The following is a 16638-nucleotide window of genomic DNA, read 5'->3' on the forward strand; positions in this document are numbered from 1 at the left end:
CAATGATATGTCCACCCCTACCCGTACCTCTTGGGCTCCTGTGGTTGCACCAATAATATGTCCATCCCTATCCGTACCTCTTGGGCTCCTGTGGTTGCACCAATAATATGTCCCCCCTACTCCCATTATTCTGTCAATTATCACCTATCCTTTGGAATTAAGTACCAAAAAGTCTCCATCACTATGGCTGAGGCTACACGGCTAGTGTGGTTACGGCACAGGTTGCCAGACAAAATTCATCGTAATGCAGGTGAATGGGATCGGATTGCGACCTGCAAGGCACCATGACAAGCAAGTAGCAAATAGGTGTAATCACCTGGATTTGTTTTTTTTGTTTGCCACATACTGGTCGCCGTCACAATCGCAATATGACTCCTTCACCTGTGATGTAGCTGTGGCGCCCTGGACAAGCCAGAGGCCACAGGTAAGAACACACACACACCCCCACCCCCAGCAGTTCACAGCAGACATCCCAAGTGAAACTTGATTCCTTTCCTCGGGCTCAGACAGACACACCAGGTGGGCGGAGTCAGGAGATGGAGACGCCCACCCAGGAGTTTAGCTGGCCTGAGGCAGGAAACAAGTCCAGTCAAGTCTAGGAGAGGAAGAGAGAGGAGGTCTGCAGAGAGGCAGACGCAGACTGGGGCCTAGGTTGGAGCCTAGGTCCCTCGTGCAGCAGAGAGTGAGGCAGACGGTAGTGGCCGTCTGCAGGGAGCCGGGCAGACAGTTGGTGGAACCATAGGTAGCCGGGGCTGGGCGGTGGCCCACCGGTACTGAATCGGGGAGCCAGCTGGAAACCGGAGCGCAGGAGGAGCGTACGGGAGGTGCAAGAAAGGACTGACATTACCAACCTGGGGTCAGGGGAAAAACACCGCAGCCGCCTGTGGGACCCGTCCATCCAGCCGTTTGTTTCAGCAGAGACTGTGTGTATCATTGGGCTGAGTGAGTACCACCGTGCCATGCGGCACAGCGCTGCCCCCGCGACCCTGCACCTCACCAGGTCCCGCAACCCGCCTGCCATCATCAATCCCTACCCCATCACCGGGCCCCGGGACAACAAACCCCCCCTACCCACGGAGGGGAAACAACATCCTAGCTGCTCCACACCATCGCTCCCGGGATCCCCGTCCAGAGCAGCGGTGGTGTCACAACCTCACCACAACCGTGGGTGGCGTCACGGACAATCTCCCTTACCTAACCCCTTTTTACTGTGGATCCTGGGATCACAGACCGGGTCACGCCACCGTGATACCCACAGAAGTGACCCCGTGGCCCGGATCTGAGTACCCCTTATCCACGGGCGACACATTGCCGCATAGAGCGATCGTTGCCCTGTGTCACAGCCATAGTCACCGGGTGGCTTCAGTCCCAAGTTTACAATATTAGACATATCAATATTCAGACCACACCTTGATGAAAAGCTGAATGCCTCATGGGTTGGTTAATGTTTTTGAGGAATCCATGGATCTGCGCTGGTTCTGCTGCAAATGGTCCTGGTCCTGCTGGATGCTGATTTAGATATTCCTGCTGGAAAAGAGTCAAGAAAACAAAATATGAATTTTGATTTCATGGTCCCATAAAATGGGTATAACGTGTATTTTGCGAATGCTCAGTTTCTACATGAAGTATAAACAATCCTTGTAACCATGCAAGGTCATCAAGAAGACGGGTCAGGAGAAGCGGAGTGACTGCAGGATCTGACTACACAGGGTCTGTTTGTAGTCTGTCACCATGGAGACATATAGTTGCTTTTTAAAGGAGCCCTTAATGCAACCCTACAGCCTGTGCCAGTCACTGTATGACCAAGAGTATGTGGACTCCCCCTCCTAATTCATTCCTAAAGGGTCAAAATTCGAGAACACAATAAAGTACTCAAACATTGCTAGAAATTTGGCTCATCCTAATGTGCATTGATGGTATAGTTTCATGTACTTTTTGACCCCCGTGGTTAAAGCTAACCAGTGGCTACTTTCACATCTTGGTTGATGCCAAAGGTTCTTATGCAGAGTGCAGCAGTTGAGACGAGTTTGTCATTGGCTCCTGTGCTCTGTGTGACGCCCTGGACTAGCCAGGTAGTCACAGATAGCACCCCGCACAACACCAGTCCCACACAAGGTAACATCAGCCAAACCATAAACCCTAGTCACCTCCCTCAGTGCTTGATGGACATACCAGAGGGGCAGAGCCAGGAGGTTGGCCACGCCCACCGAGTAGTTCAGAGGGCCTGAGGCAGAAAACACAGTGCAGTAAGGCTAAGTTCACACTTCAGTTGTTTTGTATCAGTCACATGCGTCGCTTGACGCATGTGACTGATGCGCTGTACAACGCTGTACAACGGATGACAAAGAACAGAATTCTTTGTCGGATTCCGTTGTGTGCGGGGGCGGAGTTCGGGGGGGGGGAGCCGAGCGGGGCCGCGGCACTGAGGACGTCAGTGCCGCAGGGACTGCAGGACAGGTGAGTGTGTGTGTGTGTGTGTGTGTGAGTGTGTGAGTGTGTGAGTGTGTGTATACACATGCTGAATGCGGGAGGGGGCGGAGCCGAGCGGGGGGCGGGGCCAGGCGCTGAGGATGTCAGTGGAAGTGCTGCGGTCTGCATGGCTGGGGACAGGTGAGTGCATGTGTGAGTGTGTGTGCATGCATGTATGTATGTATGTATGTATGTGTGTGCACATGCGTAGTGCGGGAGCGGGCGGAGCCGAGCGGGGGGCGGGGCCAGACGAGGGTGTCAGTGGCAGTGCTTGTCTGCATGGCTGGGGACAGGTGTGTGTGTGTGTGTGTACATACATGTGCGGAGTGCGGGAGGGGGCGGGGCCGAGCGGGGAAGTGTCGGCCTCCCTGCACACGTAACCAGCCTAAATATCGGGTAACAGCAAAGCACCCGATGTTTACCTTGGTTACCCGATATTTACCTTGGTTACGGGCCTACACCGCTTAGCGCTGGCTCCTTGCACCGTAACCAGGGTAAATATCGGGTAACCAACCAAAGCTGGTGACGTGTGCAGGAAGCCAGAGAGCATGCGCAGCGAAATCCGACGGATCTCGCTGCTCAAAAAACGTTACACTCTGCGTTCCTCCCGCCCGGCGGTCAGTCGTTCCACGACTGATCAGTCGGGCGGAGGGTGCAACGCAGCATAATCAGTCACAATCCGCTGCTCATATAAGTCTATGGGAGCAGCGGAATCCGCTAAACGGATTCCGTTGTTTACAAGAGCAGCGGATTGTGACTGATACATTTTAGCGGAAATGTGAACTTAGCCTAAGTCAGAGCAGTCAGTCAGTGAGTAGATAAGTGACAGGAGTGAAGGAGAGTGGAAGCAGGCCTGTGTAGCAGGTCTGCAGCAGTCTGACAGGTGCCAGGGTCAGAGCCCTGGTACCTTTGCTAGGAGGCATACGGTGACCTTAGCCTGCAGGAGCCGGGAAGACGGCTCGGTGGAACCGTGGTGGACCGGGACAGGGTAGTGGCCCGCCGGTACCGACCCGGAGAACCAACTCGGAAACCAGAGCACACAGGGGGGTTCTCAGACCCTGAAATGAGGTCCAGAATCCACTGGCCTGAGTTAATTAACTGATTGGGGTCTGGACTATAGGTCCTTTCCCACCCAAGTCCCGACTGAAGACAACAGCCCACCGAGGGGGATAGAAAGCCACCGCACAGGCAGAGAGATCCCACGGGCCAGCGTCTGCGGGCAAAGGGCTCTCCCGACATCCACAAAGCCGGGGAGCGGATTCCCGTCGCTGAAGCGCTGGCAGTCTACACATACACTACACGATGCAGGAGAAAGGCAAAGACCACCGAACCGGGTGGGGGACCAGACGCAGCCGGCTGCGGGCACCGACCACCATCAACTTTGTTTACTAGAGACTTGTGTGTGTCAATAACCATGAGTACAACAGTGCCATCCGGCCGCGCACCGCCCTGCACCGCCCAGCTACTTCTCCCCAACGGGTCCCTGGGCCATCACCCCTGCCCACGGAGGGGTTAACATCTTTCTGCATAACCATCTCCCCCGGGGTGCCGCGTAACCGCAGCGGTGGTGTCTACACCTTCACCACATCCCGTGGGTGGCGTCACGAACTTAAACAAGGCTCTGGCCATACACCTACTTACCACCCCCCTAAGTAGCTCCAGCACCCTTTCAGAGCGAAGTGACCCCGGGTCCGGAGGCGCTCGAGCCACCCACCAACGAGCCCAGATCCGAGCGGCTCGGCTGCAGCCGAGCGCGGGGAAGTACACATCGACTCTTCTGGCGTCACGAACAGGATACTTACCTAATCACTTACCTAGTGAAGTGCGCCTTGAAGTTGAAGTCAGCGGTGATCTGTTGCGAAATTTGCAGAATCCGCCATCTTCTGGCACGAAGATTCCCGCCAGAGTCTTCTTCCCCGGCAGAAAGGGCACAAAAGCCGAAGCCCCGCCCCCTGGGAACATGGCCGTGCAGCAAAGCACGCAGTCGGAAAGCGAAACTGCCCAGCAAAAAGAGGGCTGAGGGGCCCGGCCTGCTCCCATCCACCACGCCGTTTCCCTAGTCGCCCGTGCCCACAGCCAACGCCCCAACCGACTCGCTGCCCCAGTCCGAGGCAGCAAAGCCCGTACCATCTACGGGGGAGGACCCAGCTGCTGGGCCCTCAGGCCTTACCGTCACCATCGCTCTGGCACCGCTGACGACATCCCATCCGGCCCCGGGCCTGGCCGCAAGGGAGATGACGACGGCTCCGGCAGTCCACCCGGCCGCAACGGAGGCGATCCTCGCCCAGAAGTCGACCGCAGCAGCGACGCTAGTCGCTCCCAAGTACCCAGTCCCGGCTGTGGAGCGACCGGAGTGCCCCTGCAGAGAGGAGGAGCAGGCCACTGAGCAGTGGGGCCCACGGCAGAGTGCGAGTCCTGTCGTAATCGGCGCCGGGGGCATCCGAGTGAGCCTGGCTCCTGGGCAGGAAGGGGAGCACATCGTCCATGCCCTGTACTGGGAGCGGCAGCAACGGCAGCTGCGCCACAAGATTGCTGTTTAAAGAAGAAGAATGTTGAGTAGGTAGCAGTTCCCGGCTACCATACTGCCCGTCCCCGTTGGGATTTAGTTGATGTTCCCGTTGATTACCCAGTTATGTAAACATGGCTGAGAACTTGCAGGTCACCCAATAACTTTCGGGCTTGTAAATAATCCTGGACCTGAGCTAATAATCCTGAGCTCAGCTGATCGCGCTACTCACCTCATTTGTTGCGTGGAGCTGACAGGAGCGGCGGTGTATTCTGCAGCTCCGGTCACCTTCATGCAGCAGAGCTGGAAGCGACGCTGGAGGTCTGTGGATTATGCCGGACATGGAGGGCTTTGTCGGGGTTAATAAATTGGTGATGAGGGACTTTGTTAGTGTTTTTTATTTTTAATAAATTATTTTTTCGGGTGTGTGTGTGTTTTTTAACTGTAATTTACAGATTAATCATGGAAGGTTTCTCGGGGAGACGCCTGACATGATTAATCTAGGACTTATTGGCAGCTATGGGCTGCCAATAACTCCTTATTACCCCGATTTGCCAACGCACCAGGGCAAATCGGGAAGAGCCGGGTACAGTCCCAGAACTGTCGCATATAATGTATGCGGCAATTCTGGGCGGCTGCTGACTGATATTGTTAGGCTGGGGGGCTCCCCATAACGTGGGGCTCCCCATCCTGAGAATTCCAGCGTTCAGCCGTATGGCTTTATCTGGCTGGTATTAAAATGGGGGGGGACCGCACGCCGGTTTTTTTATTTATTTATTTATTTTACTGCACAGTATAGACACGCCCACCGACTGCTGTGATTAGGTGCAGTGACACAGCTGTCACTCAGCGTGGTGGGCGTGTGTGACTGCAACCAATCACAGGCGCCTGTGGGCGGGTAAAGCAGGGAATACGAGATTGATTAATGAGCGGCCGGCTTTTTCAAAATAGTAAAAGCCGCCGGAGTTTTAATAACAGCAGTGCAGCGCCGCGCCGGAGATCGGGGAGCGGTAAGTATGAGAGTGGGGGGTGAACTGACCGACAGACAGCGAGAGGGACAGATAAGACAGAGAGACCGACCGACAGACATAGAGAGAGACCGACCGACTGACGGACTGAGGGAGAGAACGGAACAGAAAAAGAAAAAAGACCGACATCACATGAAAAAAAGCACAAAACGTACAGGGAGCAAACAGAGATGCGTCCGTGTCACTCGGACGTGCACACAGACCCATTGACTTTCATTGGGTCCATACTGCGTGCTGAAAACGGACATGCTTCCGTGCAAAACGGAGACACAAACGTAGCACGCACATGGACCCACGGACCTTAATGAAAAACGCACATGTGTCCTCAAACATTAAATAACATTGGTGCACGTTTGGCCGTGTCTCCGATATATACAGAAACGGACCAAACACGCACGTTTTCTATGGATGTGTGTTGCAGGCCTTAATCTAACTGTTTTTTCCTGCCTCAGGAGCTGTGAACTCCTCAGTGGGCATGTCCAACTGCCTGGGCACGCCTCCTGGTGTGTCCATCAAAACCTGAGGGAGGTGACTAGCGTTTTAAGGGTGGCTGGTGACACCTTTTTAGGGGACGGGTGTTATGTAAGGGCCAATCTGTGACTACCTGGCTAATCCAGGGTGTCACAATTACACCGTTCCCTCACTAGGAAACACACAGCCAACCAAAACCCTAGTCACAAACCCTTAGAGAAAGATAGACACACCAGTGGGCGTGACCAGGCGGTTGGGACACGCCCACCCAGGGGTCCAGACAGCCCGGGGCAGGAAAATAGACAGTTGAGTTTTGAAGTTCAGTTTGGAGAGGAGTGTGGGCTGGAGCTAGGTGTAGCTCCAGCAGGGAAGTGCAAGTTGGACGGTAACAGGGTAGGAGCCCTGGTGCCACTGGCTAGGAGGCAGACGGTGGTCTCCGTCAGCAGGAGACGGGAAGACAGCTCGATGGAACCAAGGTGGACCGGGACAGGTTTGTAGCCCGCCGGTACCGACACGGGGAACCGACCCGGAATTCGTAGCACAAAGGAGGGTACTCGGACCCTGAAGCCAGAAACCGGAACCAAGCGGACTGGATAATTCACCGATTGAGGCCAGGAACAGAGGTCCTGTCCCACCCAAAGTCCCTCATTGAAGACAACAGTCCACCAATTAGGGATAAGAGGTCACCGCCAGGGCCCATAGATCCCACGGGCCAGCGTCTGCGGGCACGGCTCCTTAGGCCACATCCAGTCGGGAGCGGACTCCTGAGTTTCACACTAGGAAAGTCCACCTTACACAAAGCAGTGCAGGAAAATGATAGAGACCACCAGCCTGGTGGGGGACCCGAACGCAACCGGCAGCGGCACCGGCCACCATCACCTTGGTTTACCAGAGACTTGTGTGTTTTCCTAACAGTGAGTACACCAGCACCCCCTGGGGTCACCCGCCACCTGCACTGAGTCACCGGGTCCCGGGACCACCATCCCTGCCCACGGAGGGGTTAACAACTTGCTGCACAATATCTCCCCCAGGTCCACCATAACAGCAGCGGTGGTGTCCCACCTCACCACACACCGTGGGTGGTGTCACGAACTTACTATGGCCCAGCCCGTACATCTACGTCCCCCCATTTATTCAGCGTGTCCGCGAGACCCTCGAGCCACCACCCCTGAAGGCCCGGACCCGAGTAGCGCCGGCTGCTGGCACGGGGGCAGCACACTCTCACCGATTATGGCAAGGGGTCAGAGTTTGGGGCCTCTTATACTCTTATGGTTCTTTGGTGGTTTTTCCTTTCATCTGTAACATCCGTCAATACAAAAACATCATCAGTTATTTTTTTCCAAATTTCCGCGAACAGCTGGCCTGGTAGGCAGCCGGCGAGGGAGAGGGACCACAAGCAGGCTGCTCAACCAGAGGGAAGTGCATGGATTTTACTACAATCACCGACTTTCCTTGTTAGTTTTCTATAATTAGACTGGAAAGACGCTGCAGGCCCAGATCATGTCCTTAAGGTTCCCCCCTTGTTCTTGTTCCCTTTGTCCTCAGGATTCAATCTTCGGGCCATAGAAGAGCTTGTAGCCTCATCCATTTAAACAATTATCAAGTGGACAAAAGTATGCCACGGTCAGCCCCGAAAAATGCCCCATAAAAGGGATCGATGCATGAAAAATACTGGTGGTCCCACTGAGATCTCTCAGTGTTCACTTTAAACATTTTTTTTGTAGTTTAAATGGACCAGCGATGGGACCCCAGTAATGAGACATTCCTCAGCAATGCTGTGGATAGGGCACAAATGTACTTTTAAAGGTGTATCTATAGTATCACAAAACATCAGTGACACAAAAGGCAGCAGCAGTGACACAACATCCAGCAGCAGTAACACAACAGCCAGCAGCAGTAACACAACAGCCAGCAGCAGTAACACAACAGCCAGCAGCAGTGACACAACATCCAGCAGTAGTGATGCAACAGCCAGCAGCAGTGACACAACATCCAGCAGTAGTAACTCAACAGCCAGCAGCAGTGACACAACAGCCAGCAGCAGTAACACAACATCAGCAGCATAAACACAACAGCCAGCAGCAGTAACACAACAGCCAGCAGCAGTGACACAACAGCCAGCAGCAGTAACACAACAGCCAGCAGCAGTAACACAACAGCCAGCAGCAGTGACACAACATCCAGCAGCAGTGACACAACATCCAGCAGTAGTAACTCAACAGCCAGCAGCAGTGACACAACATCAGCAGCATAAACACAACAGCCAGCAGCATAAACACAACAGCCAGCAGCAGTGACACAACATCCAGCAGCAGTAACACAACAGCCAGCAGCAGTGACACAACATCCAGCAGCAGTAACACAACATCCAGCAGCAGTAACACAACAGCCAGCAGCAGTGACACAACATCCAGCAGCAGTAACACAACAGCCAGCAGCAGTAACACAACATCCAGCAGCAGTGACACAACAGCCAGCAGCAGTAACACAACAGCCAGCAGCAGTAACACAACAGCCAGCAGCAGTAACTCTACAGCCAGCAGCAATAACTCTACAGCCAGCAGCAGTGACACAACATCCAGCAGCAGTGACACAACAGCCAGGAGCAGTGAGACAATATCCAGCAGCAGTGACACAACAGCCAGCAGCAGTAACACAACAGCCAGCAGCAGTAACACAACAGCCAGCAGCAGTAACTCTACAGCCAGCAGCAATAACTCTACAGCCAGCAGCAGTGACACAACATCCAGCAGCAGTGACACAACAGCCAGGAGCAGTGAGACAATATCCAGCAGGAGTGACACAACAGGCAGCAGCAGTGACACAACATCCAGCAGCAGTGACACAACAGGCAGCAGCAGTACAAGAGCCAGCAGCAGTGACAAAACAGCCAGCAGCAGTGACACAACATCCAGCAGCAGTAACACAACAGCCAGCAGCAGTAACACAACAGCCAGCAGCAGTAACTCAACAGCCAGCAGCAGTGACACAACATCCAGCAGCAGTGACACAACAGCCAGCAGCAGTGACACAACAGCCAGAAGCAGTGACACAACAGCCAGAAGCAGTGACACAATATCCAGCAGCAGTGAGACAATATCCAGCAGCAGTGACACAACAGGCAGCAGCAGTAACACAACAGCCAGCAGCAATGACACAACAGTCAGCAGTAATGACACAACAGCCATCAGCAGTAACACAACAGCCAGCAGCAGTGACACAACAGCCAGCAGCAGTGACACAACAACCAGCAGCAGTAACACAACAGCCAGCAGCAGTGACACAACAGCCAGCAGCAGTGACACAACAGCCAGCAGCAGTGACACAATATCCAGCAGCAGTGACACAATATCCAGCAGCAGTGACACAACAGCCAGCAGCAATGACACAAGAGCCAGCAGCAATGACACAAGAGCCAGCAGCAATGACACAACAGCCAGCAGCAGTGACACAACAGCCATCAGCAATAACACAACAGCCAGCAGCAGTAACACAATAGCCAGCAGCAATGACACAACAGCCAGCAGCAATGACACAATATCCAGCAGCAGTAACACAATAGCCAGTAGCTAAGAACATTGTTATTTGTTAACATTGTAATTTTTGCACTAAATAATGACTAAAGAAATGTTAGGTGGATGAAGTAGCATTTGGTCACTGCTTTTTTTAATTACACAAACATTTTGAAATTAAGTAACTTTTCTATACACCAGAATTACCCTTATTCCATTTTCTTTAACAGTAAATGCCTATATAGCCAGCCGACTGGACACAGAGGGCTTGTAAAGCATATTTTGCCCTTTCAGGGAGCATAATACAGCCATAACAGTGACATCTAAAAAGGAACGTGACCTTTCCTTGTTTCAGCATAATTTTTCCTTTGTGGACAAATTCAGGACCATAAAGACGTGGAGTAAAGAGTTTGGGAAAATCAAGTCCTGACTCGCTGAGCGGCAGCTGTGAGCGGTGATGTCACTGACTTTAGCTGTGATCACAGCTGGAGGTTCATAAAGTACCCCACCTGTGACCGCAGGTAAACTCGCTTCAGGTAAACTCATTGGACTCAGTGACCTCACCTCAGGTGAACTCATTGAGTTCAATGAGACCTGCATCTCCTGGCCGAAAACCACATTTTTTTTTTCAAGAGATGCAGAATCGGTGCTGCAATTTTTACACCTAATTCCTTCACCAAAAGTGCATCTTCTGGCAAAAAAAACCGCATCAAAACGCAGTTCGGTTTTGATGCATTTTTTTGCCAAGGGATACAGATTTGTTGCAGGAATTTGGTGTATAAATTCCAGCACCAAGACTGCATCCCCTGGCAGAAAACCGCACAAAAACCGCTATTTTGATGCTGTTTCAGTGTGGTTTTCTGCCAGGAGATGCAAAATTGCTGTAGAAATCTGGGGAAGACATTTCTTCACCAAATCTGCATCTCCTGGCAGAAAACCTAAACTGCATTTTTTTGCCAGGAGATGCAGTTTTTGTTCTGGAATTCATACACCAAATTTTTGCACCAAACATGCATCTCCTGGCAAAATACCACATAAAAACCGCATTGCATTTTGATGCATTTTTTTTTTGTCAGAAGATGCAGTATTGGTGCAAGAATTTGGTGTATAAATTTAAGGACGAAATCTGCATCTCTTGGCAATAAAAATGCAGTTTTCTGCCAGGAGATGCAGGTTTCATTGAACTCAATGAGTTCACCTGAGGTGACGTCACTGAGTTCAATGAGTTCACTTGAGGTGAGTTTACCTGCGGTCACAGGTGGGGTACCATGGGAACCTTCAGTTATGACCGCAGGTAAAGTCAGTGATGTCACCACTTACATCTACGTCTCATTCAGTGTCTGCCTGAAGTGGGCGGTCATGTTTTCTAATGTGTCCACTTCAGTATGTAGCAGAGCCAGATTGTTGTAGGACCTCGTGTGGACTACGTCAGACCTGAGTGTTTTGGTTGTAAATAAATTGAAGAGGGTGAGTTTTTGTATTTTATTTTAAATAAAGGATTTTTTCAGTGTTTCTGTTTATTTCTTTTCACTTACAGGATTAGTAATGGGGGGTCTCAGACCAGTACCTATTACTAATCTAGGGCTTGATGGCAGCTATGAGCTGTCATTAAATCCTTATGCGGGCTTTACAAGTTACGATCTATCGTGCGATTGCACGAGTGATCATAACCGCCCACGTCGTTTGTGTCACGGGCAATTGATTGCCCATGGCGCACAAAGTCGTAAACCCCCATTACACGCACTTGCCACGCGTGCGACGTCGCTGAGGGCGGCGAACATCCACTTCCTAAAGTGGGAGGGATGTTCAGCGTCACAGCGACGTCACACGGCGGCCGGCCCTCAGCCGGTGGGAGCCGCGGAACGCGGGTAAGTGATGTTCATCGTTCCCGTGGTGTCACACGGAGCGACGTGTGCTGCCACGGGAACAATGAACAACCGGCGCCATGTTTCATAAACAATTTTATGAAACCTAGCGACGAGTACACGACTCACGATTTGTGAGCGATACTGCGTCGCTAGGAGGTGTCACACTGGCCGACGTCGCAAGCGATGCCGGATGTGCGTCACAAAAACCTTGACCCCGACGATCTATCGCACGATAGATCGTTTCATGTAAAGCAGGCATTACATTACCCAGATTGCCACCGCACCAGGAAAATCAGGATGAATCGGGTAAAGAACCAAAATTGTCGCAAATGATAAATGCGACAAATCTGGCTGCCGGCTGCTATGTTTAAGCTGGGAGGGCCAATAACCATAGGCCTCCTCAACCTGAGAATACCAGCTCCCAGCTGTCAGGCTTTATCATGGCTGGGTATCAAAATTGGGGCGGGACTGCATGCCATTTTTAAAAATTATTTCTTTAAATAATTTAAAAAGCCGCATGGGGTCCCTCTTATTTTAATACGCAGCCAAGATAAGTGCACGGCTAGGGGCTGCAGCCTGTAGCCATATGCTTTTTCTGTGCTGGGTATCACAATGTGAGGGAACTCTACACCATTTTTTAAATGTATTTATTTTTACACCACTATAGGGAGGCAGACAACGTGTGTTTCCAACCAATCACAGATGCTGTTACATAGGGTGGGGGAGCGGTCTGACTGCAGCCAATCACAGATTGCGGGACTGACAGTGGGTGGAGAAAGCAATAAATATGTGTGAGATTTATTGAGTGGACCCAGAAGCAGAGTGATAGCCACGCGGGAGACTCGGTAAGTATAACGGTCCTGCTTCGCATCCCCGTAGCTCTTTCTATCACCATTTTACAGCAGAATAGACTTTTATGGGGTTTGGTATCCATGCAGAACCGAACCGGAGTTTTTTATATATGTTCGACTGGACCCGCCGAAACTGAACACCTGCGGGTTTGCCCATCTGTGGTACTGACCTTAACCATATTCAACATATATATTTTAGTATAAATATTAAACCCTGATTGATTGCGAAGACTTTCATCCAACATCAAGGGATGACCAAAATTTCTATTGGCTATAAAGGTAAAAATGTCCCATTCATGTGGCAAGACTCTATCCAACAAGCTCATACAGACGTGCTGCTCAGAAGTCCACATGCTGTTGGTCATATAGTGAATCCGTGGTCCTTAACCCTAGAACGCGCAACCATAGAAATCAACCATAGAAAACAAGTAACCTAGCAGGCCTGCGAGGCCCCAGGTATGCATTCTAGGGTTAAAAATGATTTTGCCGTACTTTTTCACTTACCGTAGCGTTTGGCGGGAGAAGGAAATTTGAGAATCCTGAAAAAAAAATGTAAATATGAGAAGATGATAAGTAGAACTAAACATCACATATATGGAAGTGTTAATACATGAAGCACCCATATATACCTGGATTAAACCCCGGTCTGACATTTGGCATCTTCGGCGTTTTCTTTGCCATGACTGGAGGATTCCTGGGGTACTGAAATAAAATACATTTTTTAATGGTGGCCCGTACTCTCCCTTACTTATAATATGGAATGTTTGAGTGATAAAAGATTTTTTACAGTACGGACCCAAACTAAAATAAGCCTAACCTGAGACTAAAGGCCGCTTTACACGCTACGATTTCGCTACAGCGATCTTATTGCGGTCATGGAATTTGTGACGCACCTCCGGCCGCTTTAGCGATCTCGTTGTGTGTGACTCCTAGGAGCGATTTTGCATCGTCGCAAAAACGTTCAAAATCACTCATCAGTGACATCCCCCCTATTCCCAATTATCGTTGCTGATATTTGGGCGATGTAGTTCGTCGTTCCTGTGGCAGCACACATCGCTCCGTGTGACACCGCAGGAACGAGGAACCTCACCTGCGGCCGCCCGTAATGAGGAAGGAAGGAGGTGGGCGGGATGTTCGTCCCACTCATCTCCGCCCCTCCGCTTTGATTGGGCGGTCACTTAGTGACGCCGCTGAGACGACAAACGGACCGCCCCCTTAGAAAGGAGGCGGTACGCCGGTCACAGCGATATCGCTAGGCAGGTAAGTACGTGTGACGGGGTGCGTGATTTTGTGCGCGATGGGCAGCGATATGCCCGTGTCGCACAAATGTTGGGGGCGGGTCGCACGCTAGCGATATCGGTACCGATATCGCAGCGTGTAAAGCCCGCTTTAATAAAGCTGGTGCAAATCGATTCACAGGACCGGATCCATTGGCCACTTCAGTGATCTTGTGCCGCTGGACGGGAGCCCTGAGAACCACCTCCATGGTTCTTCTCTTGATTAGCCGGTCTCAGGAGACCTCTTGTAGGCCACAAGCCTACAAGACATCAGTGTCCTGGGTCATCACTGCATTGTGCCGCCTCTACCGGTCCTATGTGTAAAGAGGATTTACTTGCTATGATAATCGGGGGATCAGGTATAGATGAGGATAAGATTAATTTTTAAGAGAGGCCCAAGGATTATTATTTTTACGTCGGGCAGGAAAAATGCAGGGGACGTTTTTAAGGGGGCACTCGGAATATATTACTTTAAGTGGAAAGTCGGAAGCGATTTTACATGGGCATTACTTATTTAGGAGGTGTTACTTTTAAGAAACACTTAGGGGGCATCATTACCTCATCACTCTGCTGCACGGTGGGCCGCAGGATGACGCGCCAGCGCCTTGCTCTGCTCCATTGATTTTGCTTTCAGCACATGGCTAATTTGCATGTGATACCCCTTCATATGTAAATTAGCCATGTGTAGTGGCCAAAGCGACACAAGGGGCAATATTACTTTCAATGAGGGCATAGAGGGGACATTATTTCTCTTTATAGGTTCCATAAGGGGCATTATTACTTTTTGAGAGCACAAGGGAGGCATTATTGCAGATTGAGTGGGAATTGAAAAAATCACTATTAGGACCATATTTTCAGTCCTATTGCTGCTCGACCAAAGTTATGCAATGAGGGTGTCATGCTAGGTGCAGGGAAGTAATATGCGAGTGGCAAAATTAAGAGAAAGGGTTCCCTGTGTAAAGGAAAAGGGAAGATGGTGACCCCTGACCAAACCTACTGCTGGTCCCTGGGGTTCCTCACTACGCTTGATATATTCCACACCTATGCGCCAAGCCAGACACCTGACACTAGGTATACCTAGTGCTGGAACCTAAATAGCGAACGGGTGGGATGAGCTCTTTGTCAACCCCACTAAACACTAAAGGAAGACACAAGGAGGCCACACAGGGGGGAAATGTATGAACTACTTATCTACAGATGACACAGGCACAAGTTCAGCAAAGTTTCAGTAATGATACCACAGAGGAGTACAAGCCACTTGCTTGCAACCAGAGCTTGTATGAACTGAATAATATCACAAGCACCAGTTCAAGGAATAAGAGAGTATTTAAGACCCAAGAGATTGCTGATGATCAGCAGCTGGATGGAAGGCGAGCTCCTGCTGGGTCCAAATGGAAGAGAGATGAATCCAGCAGGAAAGCTACCTATACCAATGAATACTGACAGGAGGAACAAAAGAAAGTCAGGGACCATTCTGTGTAGCCAAATATTGTGACCTTCTATGGCCAGAAACCACATGACTGTCCGTCACCCGTGACACACCTAAGACAGAGGTGGTGCAGATGACCGAGTTTTTTCACTGATCAAATCTGTGTTTGAAAAAGTCGCACCATGCGAGATTTTTCTCCGAGATTCACACACTCAAGTCTATGGGTGCGGAAAAAAAAAAATCGGATGTTACAGTATAGCATTTGATTTTTATGGATATGTGACGCCCCTGGACTATTCAGGCTGTCACAGGGTACTGCACGCTCTTTCTCTTCAGTGCCCGGACTCAACCCCGCATGGTTCTGGGTCTCCATCCTGCAGTACTGCCTCCACCAGCATTCACAAATCCTAGATACACCTTGCACCACACCTGTCAGGCACACCAGTGGGCTGCTTAAGCAGGAATAGGGCCTCCCGCCTAGGGGTCAGGCAGGGAGGTGGGAGGTGTCAAGGCAGAAGGAGTGTAGCCCCCGAGCTGTGAGGAGCCCTGAGGAGGCTGGGAGTTGTAGCTCCCAGGGGAGAAGCAGACTAGGTCGCAGACGATGGTCTGGACCTAGAAGAGTTGGAGACCCGGTCGCGGGAGATTGTGACTGGGTGCTTGGCTAGTCTTGGAGGATAGCCAGCAGCCACAGTTCAATAGCTGGGCTGGGACCAAAGGAACGTCGGGGTACGTGGACCCTAGGTCGGGGAGAAGCTTCAAGCAACCCGACAATTAACCTGCGGAGGACAGGGCCTCTATGGACTGTTCCCAAGAAGCTCAGAGATCGGGGGCACTAGCGCAACGAAGGGGGTAAGGCTTTCCAAGCAAAGCAGCCCACTGAAATCACAAGCGTGAGCTCCTGAGAGCAAGCTCCTCTTGCTACCCATAGCAGGCAGCGGGGCCCGGAAAGCTCCAAGCTGACGGGCTACCAAGGACACTCTAAAGACACTGTGCACGGAGGCAGGCCACAGACAATCAGGCAGTGCTGCAGGGGATGGGACCTGGACCAGCTCCCCAAGAGGGCAGCGGCACCAGAGACTTGGTTTACTACGTTGTCAGCGTCTGCTTTCTTCTGTGTGAGTACCTGATTAACCCCTGAAACCAGTGAGCCTGTGCTCCCCCTGCACCCCACTCCACCATCCGGAGTCCCGGGCTAATCCCCTACCCGTGCAGGGTAACGTCATCTGG

At 51.4% G+C, this 16638-nt stretch overlaps 1 protein-coding gene across 1 annotated transcript in view; it reads right to left on the bottom strand.

Annotated features, from left to right (window-relative positions):
- LOC142290892 (interferon-induced GTP-binding protein Mx-like) overlaps window positions 1-13404 on the bottom strand; it is a 78775-nt gene extending 65371 nt beyond the window's left edge. Inside the window, 3 exon segments of the mRNA XM_075334958.1 lie at window positions 1410-1527; window positions 13210-13244; window positions 13335-13404. Of these exon segments, the coding sequence (XP_075191073.1) occupies window positions 1410-1527; window positions 13210-13244; window positions 13335-13386 (205 nt within the window). The 5' untranslated portion in view covers window positions 13387-13404.
- Between the last annotated feature and the right edge of the window lie 3234 nt (window positions 13405-16638).

The sequence above is a fragment of the Anomaloglossus baeobatrachus genome, chromosome 2, assembly GCF_048569485.1.
Source record: "Anomaloglossus baeobatrachus isolate aAnoBae1 chromosome 2, aAnoBae1.hap1, whole genome shotgun sequence".
In the NCBI taxonomy this organism is placed as follows: domain Eukaryota; kingdom Metazoa; phylum Chordata; class Amphibia; order Anura; family Aromobatidae; genus Anomaloglossus; species Anomaloglossus baeobatrachus.